The sequence below is a fragment of the Meleagris gallopavo genome, chromosome 2 (genome assembly GCF_000146605.3).
Source record: "Meleagris gallopavo isolate NT-WF06-2002-E0010 breed Aviagen turkey brand Nicholas breeding stock chromosome 2, Turkey_5.1, whole genome shotgun sequence".
In the NCBI taxonomy this organism is placed as follows: Eukaryota; Metazoa; Chordata; class Aves; order Galliformes; family Phasianidae; genus Meleagris; species Meleagris gallopavo.
This window is the reverse complement of record NC_015012.2, coordinates 56,360,542-56,371,169: the sequence shown is the minus strand read 5'-3', so window position 1 is coordinate 56,371,169 and position 10,628 is coordinate 56,360,542. Positions and strand designations below refer to the sequence as shown.

Below are 10,628 nucleotides of genomic sequence, written 5' to 3'. Positions count from 1 at the left end.
CTGTCAGCGCCGGAGCCTCGCAGCCGGAGGGGGAGCGAGGGATGTCGGCGAGCGCAACAGGAAGCGCGTGAGGAGCTGCGAGCGGTGCCGCCAGGTGCTTTTGTTTCCTTGTGGCTGATGGTCCGGGCTCGAGGTTTTTAATCGCATCCTTCGGGAGTGGTAAAGTGGGACGAAAAAATAGGTCCTGTGCTTGGTGCTATACGTATCGTCACCGCTGTGAAATTATTGCGAAATACTCGGTAAATACGAGATTTCTCATGCTGTGGATGTCCGCTTTCCGCATCTGAAGAAACCCCAATCAAAGTGTCTTATTTCCGTCTTCACATAACTTTCCTGCGGTGTGAAAGAGAAATAGGGTAGAGCTTATTGCTGGGAGCGCAGCGTGCAGTGTGCAGGGGTAATGACAAGGAAGAAAAGGGAGCGGAGCTTTAAAGCGTTCTGTCACATCGGTCGTGCTGAAGGTACAGCGCTGCGGCGTTGTTAGCTGCTGCCTCTGGGCAGTGGGTTGCTTAAAATTAGGCCTTAAAGTGCCTCTGAAAACGCACCGCCAAAAGTGAGCACTTGTGGTTGTACCAAAGGCACGTTAAAATCTGAATATTGATTTGGTCACTTGGAGTAAATCTTAAATATTTGATTATAAGTATTTGTGCAGGCTTGCTTTATAGCCCTGTGCGGTTAACGTTGTGGCTTCTTTTCAAGCGAACCAAAGTACCAGTTGTTTAAATGGCTGAGTGAAAGTTTTGTTCTTTTTGTTTCCTTTCAAATCAACGGCATTGGTGTAGATGTAACGGAATTGTCATTTGCCCAGAGAGATGGAGCTGCAGGACTTTTGGAGTTGAATAAGGTTTGGAAGGCTCTTGGAGTTGCTGGGGAAAAATCTTTATTGGAATTGATGAGTTTTTTTCTCCTTCTGTGCATGTTCAGTCTTCCTGTGCTTTATTTCTCTCTCAGAAACATTGATAGCTTCAGATGTGCCCATTTTTGCCTTGCTCTCCCACAGCAATTTTGTCACTGTCCTCTTATTTGAGTACGAAACGGAGGTTTTCCTCACTTAAGTAAAATGAAATAGGACACGGGCTCCCAGTTATAGCACAGCAGAAGAAACTCATTTTGAATAACTGTGTAGTAGTTCAGTACCAAAATGGTTGACTGTTCTGCACTTGACTGTTTTTCTGTAACCGATCCAAACCAATATATAAGCTTTTTTAAATTAACGTGTAGTAATGCTGTATAAGGAACAACAGGGAATTTGAAGCTTTATCACATCAGTGATTTCTGAAAGTATTCTAAGTTTAAGAGAGAGAGAGGAGACAGTGAGGTTATTTACCTGCTGTGCTGTCCAATGCTTGCTGGTAGTTACAAAAACACCAGATAGGTTCCATACCTTTAGCTAATACTGTATCGATGATAATAGGCCTACAGATGGGAGAACAATTTTTTTTAATTATTATTTTTTTATCTCTTACGAAACAGAACACCACCAGCATAAAGCAACCACTACCATCCTTCCTTCCTTTCCAAGTGTTTGGCTCATGGTGTCCTATAGGGAAAGTTCTGGGATCCTTTTTCCCCTGCTTCTACCTTACCCCACCCCACCTCCTCAGTAACTGAGATATATTTTAGGGAGCCTGATGGTAACAGTCAAGTATTGAATCACAGAAGAACGTTTACCTGTTACCATTTCCTTTGTAGTGCTGCACCTGTTCAATTTTCAGCCTCTGGCAGACAAAGAATGAGTTTGTGGTAACTGTTGTAAAGTGGTCTGTCTGGTGTTGCAGAACTTGCGAGATCACCTTTCATTTGAGGCAAGGTTTAAGTGATAGCCTTCAGCAAGTGAGAAGCTGGCTTTAGTTGAATTTACCAGTGGTTTTGTTTTTTTTTTTCTAAAAAGCTAAGCTTTATTTACAAAGATTTCCTAGGGCTGTCAGTAACAAACACTGCACTTACATTTAGGATCTGGCTTCTTATGTAAGTTTCTGGAAATATGTTTGTTGTTGCTATTTTTCCTCCACTCATGTCACTCATGTCTCCAAAATAGTAGAAAAGTGAAAAAATTGTCCTGGCTTTGATAGGCTACTGGGAATTTGATAGGCAGCAGCCGACTGATCTGACAAGAGATGGTTTCACTCCATCTTGGCTTAGTAAAAGCTTGATGCTTTTATCAAGGAAGACCTCGTGCCATTTTTGGATGACAGGTCTGCTAGGAGGGACATCGCTTCAGCATCCTAACATGGTGTGGAAGAAACTGGCACAAGGTCCCCCCAGCAGGCGTCCTGACAACCTTCCAAGGAAACGAGGGCGGTTAACGCTGGCTGAGCCGCACTGTGGGACCAGTTGTTGCCCAGCTGGTAATGCCAAGTTTGAATTCCTATTCCTAGTGAGTGGGATTGTCCTTCATCTGTTGTGGGCTGCGTTTCAGAGTCGGTGTGCAATAGGCTTCGTGGGATTGGTGACTGCACAGGAGGAAGGGACGCTTGCAGGTTGCCACAGATAGCGTAACTCCTTGTATGAGATGCTCTTCTAGCGTAGGAAGTTAATTGCTATGTATAGAACACAGCTCTCAGCCACTTTACTTCAAAGGAGCAGGAGTCCAGGAAGGGGTGTGTGTGTAACCACAAGCATCTTTTATCCCGTTTAGTAAAATTTCCAGGACTGGCTTATTAAATAAATAACAATGTAATGAAGCATGGAGGTTACCTGAAGTCAGTATTTGAACTAGTTCCTTCTAATAGCTGTGCAGCAATTATGAAGTTGCTGTGCCATAATCCTATAATTATGCCCTAATTGGATTCTTCTAGGTATAATTACATACGTTAAGTACGTGCTCACATTTTTTTCCCCGAGAAATCTGTCAGAAATGACCCAACCTCCTTCTCCCATCTCCACGTAACATTTGATCTCACAATGCACTACCTCTAATAGCGGATTGCAAGAGGTAATAGATAAAAGGCTTCGAGTGAAGCTCACAGATGTACCACAGAAAGCCAGCCCTAAGATGAAGGGCTGAACGCCACATTCACAGCACTGAGCTTGTTGCAGCTGTCTCTTTGATCATAGCAAACACCATATCTTTTCTGAGCGGATTAGTAGAGCCAGAATTTTAATGTGATTGCAGCTCTCCAGATTGATGTGTAAAGAAATGGCGAGGGGAGATCTGTCTTTTGAAAAGGTGCTAGGACAAATGGATAGGCACATTAATTTTTGCATTTTTTTCCTTAGGAACGGTGTCTAAAAATAGCTGCACTGAATGCCACGTGAAGCTCAACTGTAAAGAAAATAATGTTTGAGTAATGTGTCTTAGAAGTTATCTGAACATTTCATTCCAATGTTATTAATGATAAGTGTTCCATCGTTGGATAGATTGTGGCATAGAAGACTATAATGCAAAGCGTTCTATGTTCTATCTGGGAGTTATTGCTCCTCCATTTCTCTCTAGTCTGTACGTAAGTCTGATATGCACTGCATTTATGCTGAAATGATTCTCTCCTTGAGCAAATGTTATAAGGAAGGCCCTAGTCAACAGACTGCTTGAATTGTGGAGAGTGCCTAGGGAAAGTCCCGTGTTCACATGCACTGTTTTCTCCTCAAACACCTGCCTGTTTAGAGACAAGAAACAAGACTAGATAGATAGTCCTTTGGGATAATGCGGTATGAAGTGTTTTTTCTGCATATGGATTTGGGTAGCTGTTGTTACGTTCTAAACTTCCAGAATGGAAGAAGTCATATACTAGAAATTAAATTTGCATTAACATAACATATTCCTATCTTTGATCTCATTTCTCCATTTGTGTACATAGTTACTTTATGGAAACGAGGCATTGACTTAATATAGCTAAAGATAATTGCCTTTTGTAATACTTTAGGAAATGATAACTTGCGTAAATTAAGACGTCAAAATAATTGACGTCAAACCGTGGGCCAAAATTGATAATTGCAAAAAATAAGACAAAGACTGATGGTGATATTTCTGTACATTGAAAATAGCCTTTGTCAGGTAAATGAAAGGCTAGTAATTCCATTCCTGTAACAGGACCGTGGTGGTGTATTTTGCTTGCTCGTACCTCTGTACAGCACTGTTGTAATGGCGATACTGTTTGCTTTCCAGTAGTGTGCAGAGAAGCCGAAACAGTAGTGTACCATTGGGCAGGACAAGTCAGGAATGAGCCAGCCTTTGGAAGGAAGACCTGCCATCCTAGCTGGAGACATCTGAAGAGAGGACATCTTAGTCCTGTGGCATGCTCCAGTAGAAATTACTTAGAAGAAGTAAGCTGCTGTTTTATGAATGGACTTATATGTGCCAACTCCTTGACAGAATGCCTGCTTGCAGTTAGAATTTGACTGGAATCTAAAAAATTACTGTTTTGGGGTGGTTTTATGGGCATTTACTTTTTCTTTTGACAGTCCCAGTAGGCCAGAGGAATTCTCATACAGCTCCTATACATTACCTGGTCCACAGCAGCATACTTTGTGTGTTGCTGAAGGCACCGTACGCTTATGCAGTGAAATGTAGGTTTAAATATTAATTTAAAAGAAAAAGATAATAGAGGGGAGAGGAGAAGATGTGAGAACTGGCAAGACTGTAAACCAGCTTCTTCTCAGTTGGCTTTGGGCTGTATTTGCGTTAAAATGCATTGTTCAAATGCTTGTTGCTCCCTTTTTTTATACCTGAACTGCTTATCAAAATACTTATTTTTAGAAAGCGTTGATGAGTTTGATTTAATTTATTCAATAATGTAATTTTCCCTGTTTCCCAAAATGATTAAAGGAACTCAACTTTCAAAAAAGCATTTGAAAATGCTTTTTAGCATTTGAAAACCATTTTAATATGAAGCCTTTTTTGGTTAAGTCTTGTTCTAAAGTTAATTTCAGGGAAAGAGGTCTGTACTCAGTTATATTTAGTTATTAATATCACAAAGCTGGAAGAAAGTGCTTCCACAGTCATAGCTTAGCAGAATAGCAGCCCCAGATTGTTTTCCTTCCTATCTAAAGGGGTATTTGTTAGATAGAAATCTATATATATGTCATCACGCTTGCTTATAAACCAACTGTGAACTAGGTCTGATACTTAAATAGGTTATCAATAAAGGATTAATTAGGATCTTTCTTTAGAAACAAAAAGGGAGACAGCCTCGGTTTAGTTGATCTAAATCTTCAGATGCGTAATTGTCCTGCATTCTGAGCACATGCAACTGCAGTTGTGCTTATCTCTTATTAAGAGTTTACGTTGCCGGATAGTGCTTGCTTAGAGATAAAGGGTTGTTCCTTAGCTGTATTAATTTTACACACACCGTTTTCTTCCAAGTCATTAAAAATCACTAAAGACTTGAAAGATAAGACATTTAGCCTTTCTTTACATTCATGTGCTGCGTTGTGTTAAGGTTTTGATCTGCTAAAGAATCAGAGAACTCTCAGATTAATAGGTGACCAGTTGAACACAGTTCAGGTGTTACAGAATTGTGCAGTGAACAGGTGAGAACTCTCACTATTTCTAGTTTACTCAAGTTAACTTATGATACCAGATAGAGTTTGCTTTGTCAAAATGAACTGATTTTTAATCTCAGCAGTTTGCAAATTTTTAATTATGATACATAGTTGATATAGTGTTACTAATCTTCTGGTTGTTTCTCTTTTAACTGAAGTGGATAAGCTTGTAAAATGTATTTAGGGGAAGGAAGCCTTTTGTAAAACTGCAGCATGGAAACAAACCTCAGCTGCTGTGCCTTTTCTCACAGTAATATGTCATTATGGGAACATTTGAAAATTCAGATCTTTATTCCTCAGCCGCGGTTGGCAGAAATCAATCGATACATGGATTTCTCTTTCAGCTCTTTTGTTGTGAGATACTGATCGAATTGTTTCCATGGGTACTCTGAAATTTGAATAGCTTTTCTTCCTTCCTTTTTCTAATAAGTTTCTCATCATAAAAACAAAACAAAAAACTAATTCTGGTTAAAGTTTTGTTTGAAATGTGTGAGGCTGTCAGAAAGCAACTTGTTCTCAACACTGCTAGCATGGATCTTGCACGCAGATATGTGCTGTACAGTAAAGACAATTACCAGGTGGTAGAGCCCTGTCTGCAGCTGGCGTGCTGAGTGAAGAACTAGTACACGGATTAGGGTTTAATCTCAGAGAGAAATTTAGATACAAAACTGAAACATAGATGGACACAACTATGTGCTACTTCAGGAAAAACATGAGCTGTAGAGCTTTTAAAAATAGTTTGATTAAAATAATTGGATTAAGGAGAGGCATTGGACTTTCAAGAGGAAATTACAGCGATAAAGGAAACAGTATAGAGAGAGACATTTTAAGTGAATAGCACTTATATATGCTTCTGTATCTATATTTGTAATAATGTTGGTTTGTTTTTTTATAATAGCCTAGCATATATTTGTGTAAAGCAAGAAGGCTTTTACAGTTAACACTGGAGATTTTCTCCTGCAGTAGTGTGTTTTGCTAGAAATACATCTAACATTGGAACAGGCTGCCCAAGCAGATTGTGATACAATATCCTTGCAGGTTTCAAAAAACTAATCTAGACAAAGCCATGACTGACCAGATCTAGAACTGTTGGTTGGATCATGTGGAGCAGGAGATGGGACTGCATCACCTCTGACCCCACCTTTCTGTAATTCTGTGATCATTTTGGTTTAACCATTCTCAATTGTTTGTACAGTAAAGACTAGTTTTACTGGAAGGCTATTTTGCCAAATATGACCCCTATTCTACCAAATTCCTTGGAGATTTAATATAGAAATGGTACTATTTTCAGGCCTCATTTCCCAAAGTCTCTTCTCCTCCCTCATTTGATATTTGGTGTTTTGTTTTGATTGCTAACATATAAGAATATAAAGGGAAAATTATCATGAAACAATGTGTAAAAAGATGGGCATGGCTAAAACATCTCTAAGCAGTTTTTTGCATGTTAAGGCTAGAATATTTCACCTACTGAACTGCTACAAAATGACAGAGCAGCACAGTTATGCATTCTTTGGTCTTATCCTCACTTTTCATACATTTGGTTAGAAAAAATCATCTTTAATGACAGAAGTAAGGCATGACCAGAGAAGAAAGTTCACAAACTAATCAGATTCTGGCTGTGTGTTTCATCTCCTGTGATACACTACCCCTTCTGCTGGGCTGGAACAATTCCTTTTGAGGTAAATCAGCAAGTTCACCTGTTCTTTGGGAATAAGAAATCCAAGATGCCTTTTCAAAAAATCACTTCAGTTTTCAAATCCAGTTCTTTCTGTAGCCCTGTGGCTGTTGCAAGCCAGTCTGAAGAATGGTACACTGGGGTGTGTGGTGATAAACAAACAGAGTGGGAATACAGCGGTGCTCCTGCCAAGTGCATTTTGTACTATGGGACCCTACTCTGAAGGACTGCTCCAATAATCTGCAAATCAAACTGACAAACACCAGTACTGTGAAAATAGATGGTTCTGTGGTTAGGTTACCCCCTTGGGAAAAGAATCATAGCTTCTTTAAATTTTCTGGAGGATGCTCCAAAATGGCTGGACATTTTGTAGTACCTTTAGGCTGCATGAAGTTCATTAATCAGTACTGCTTCAAGAAGAGGACCGAGGAAATTTCAAAGCTTGGCGTGGTATTTTATTAAAAATGAAGCAGAAAATTAAAGCTTAGTGATTACAAAAGAAATTCTCCCTAAATTCAGCTTAGTCTGTTGACTGAGGAAACAGGATGTTAACCTGTCAGTTTCTTCAGAAGTTGAGCTTCATAAACAATATCTTACCGTAATCTAAGGCAAACATCTCATTACATGGACTGCGAGGTAAAGGCACTAGTTCAGGTTGACACAATAAACTGACTTAAACCTCTCTTTGATCTTCTGCAGGATGGCTGGCTGTGGTGAAATAGATCATTCAATCAACATGCTTCCCACAAACAGGAAGACAAATGAGTCGTGTGCTAATGCTGCACCTTCCCTGACAGTCCCTGAATGTGCTATCTGTCTGCAAACGTGTGTCCATCCAGTAAGTCTGCCTTGTAAACACGTGTTCTGCTATCTATGTGTCAAGGGAGCTTCTTGGCTTGGGAAACGTTGTGCGCTCTGTCGGCAGGAGATCCCAGAGGATTTTCTTGACAAGCCAACCCTATTATCACCAGAAGAACTCAAAGCAGCAAGCAGAGGCAATGGCGAATACGCTTGGTACTATGAAGGGAGAAATGGTTGGTGGCAGTATGATGAACGTACCAGCAGGGAGCTGGAAGATGCCTTTTCCAAGGGTAAAAAGAGCACTGAAATGCTAATTGCTGGGTTTTTGTACATAGCAGATCTGGAAAACATGGTTCAGTATAGGAGAAATGAGCACGGACGGCGCAGAAAAATAAAACGGGACATAATAGATATACCAAAGAAGGGAGTGGCTGGGCTTAGGTTGGACTGTGACACTAACAGTGTCAACCTGGCACGAGAGAGCTCTGCTGATGGTGCAGACAGCACACTGACTGGGGGGGCTGCAGCTGTACAGCCTCTGGTGCCTGTTTCTGCTAGGCCCCTGCCATCACTGGATGGTCAGCTTATGAGTCCTTCGACACCCTCTCCTGATGCAAGCACTTCTCTGGAGAACTCTTTTGCCCACTTACAAATAAACGGAGACAGTATGGCTGAAAGGAGTCATAGGGGAGAGGGAGAGGAGGACCACGAATCATCATCTTCTGGTAGGGTGCCAGCCCCTGACACCTCTGTGGAGGAGACTGAATCGGATGCTAGCAGCGATAGCGAGGATATGTCTGCCCCCCTCCAGCAACACCCATCCTCTGCCCAGCAGAGACACTTGAATGCAAACGCAAACCAGTCTGGAGCGGATAGACCAGTGGCAGGGGGAGGGGTGGCAAATGCAAGCGTAAGATCTAGGAGGCCAGATGGACAGTGCACAGTCACTGAAGTGTAAATCTGGAGCCATGCAATTTAAAAACTCAGTCTCCTATCTGTAAATTTTCTGTCCACATTGGCATTGCACTCAAACCTAGCAGTGTGTTCGGTGGGAGGGTGGGGTGAAGGGAAGAAGCAGATTTGGCCTAACTTAAGTCTTTTAACATGTCTTAGCTGGAAGACTAACTGTAAGAAACTGAGTTGTCATTAATGGTTTGAAAGCTGCTTAGCAATACCCGGTTTTCTTGAAAATGTCTTGTGTTTATTTTGTAGCATTTTGCCCTTGAAGATAATCTATCCCTTTTTGGCCAATGTATATCTACTGTACAACTTGAATTGTCTTCATTATCTGATTGTTGCATTAAGTGTCTTACTACTTTCTGCATGGATTGATGTATGAAAAGAAAACTAAAGCAACGTGGGAGCAGGCAAGATGTTGGGTGTGAGCAGGATGCTTAATTTAATGTGAGAAAAATAGATGTGAGTTTGGAGTTAAAATGTGTTTTTACTAGACAAAGAGCAAGCATTTACCTTCCTTCAATGGAAATGTAAAAATGCTGTTAACTTTTGTTGCAAATTCTTACCTATACACTTCATGGCATTTTCATCGGCTTTGCCATCTAGTCCTTGTAGTTCTGTTTTTGAGGTCTTTCTTGATCTGTCTCGTTTTTGTTACGGAATTTATAATTTAATAAAACTACATTTTATCAGTAACCGTCTTAGATATGTCTCCAATTTAATTGAACTTAAATGGAGGAACTTTAAAGAAAACCATCATAAAATAGCTTCCTGTATTCGCCAAAAGCAAGGATTGGTTTAGAGTGGCATCTTTAAGTTCTTATGTTCCTGACTATTTCAACCAGAACACTGATCTAGGAGGAGTATGTCTTTCTAATGAAAAAAAAAATATCACAAGTAACAGGCTTACTGCTAACACAGGCTTCACACTTCTCAAGTACTGACCAATTCACTTCACTGTTGTTGTGGGCAAAAGTATCACACAGTCTTATTAGCAGCAGAAGTGTTGAAATAAAAGACCAAAAATAATCATACTTGACCCTAAAGTACGGAAGAGATGTTAAGGACTAGATTGCTGTTATCTGTTCTTCATAGCAAAGCTCATAACTGCAGAGATCAGATAATTTGGGACTTGTATTTGAAATGCACTCACAAATTGGCCCCAGTTACTACAGAATGATTATTAGAAAAGTCTACAAGCCAGATCTTAAGTACAACTTGTTTTTTATTATAACAGTTATTTCTCATTTTTTCAAAAACATCTGTTCATTGTCTTTAAGATAAAGCTAATTAAAAGCCTAGTTCTTGGTGCACGTGATCCTGAATAGAAAGGGCTGATAGCTGATTCTAAAGTATTCCCATCCATCAAACAAAAAGGTGCTGTAAGTATACAATCATTTGAAGGGAATTAAATGGGCTGGTTTTTAAGAATGGTAGATTTAAGTTTCTAGAACTTTCTTACAGTAACAAAGGCTGACATGCAGGTGAGACAGTGGGTCAGTGAACAAAGGAAATGTCAACGGTTTACGGGCTGGTTCGGCCCGGTTCCGTGACTAGAAGGGCGGAGGGATCCGCGGATCCGCGCCCCCGGAAAAAAAAAAGAAATAAGGGACCCCGAAATAATTGAAAACAGTGGCAACAATCTGAGGTAAAAACAAAGTAATTTACTAAATATGGTATCAAACAGAATTTTATAAGGAGAGAGAATGTGAAA

At 40.3% G+C, this 10,628-nt stretch overlaps 1 protein-coding gene across 2 annotated transcripts; it reads left to right on the top strand.

The window, feature by feature from the left end:
- Positions 1–75: 75 nt before the first annotated feature.
- On the top strand, positions 76–9,803 carry RNF146 (ring finger protein 146). 2 transcript variants are annotated; one of them, XM_010707337.3, is made up of 2 exons: positions 76–94; positions 7,856–9,803. In XM_010707337.3, the coding sequence occupies exon 2, from the start codon at positions 7,857–7,859 to the stop codon at positions 8,913–8,915; it is 1,059 nt and encodes a 352-aa protein (XP_010705639.1). In that variant the 5' UTR covers positions 76–94; position 7,856; the 3' UTR covers positions 8,916–9,803. The 2 variants fall into 2 exon arrangements, with proteins under 2 accessions (XP_010705639.1, XP_031408355.1); XM_031552495.1 differs by lacking the exon at positions 76–94 and adding an exon at positions 3,713–4,263.
- Positions 9,804–10,628: the final 825 nt, after the last annotated feature.

Bases quoted from the DNA above. Each gene is read 5' to 3' on its own strand.
- RNF146 (XM_010707337.3), top strand. From the start codon at position 7,857: ATGGCTGGCTGTGGTGAAATAGATCATTCAATCAACATGCTTCCCACA.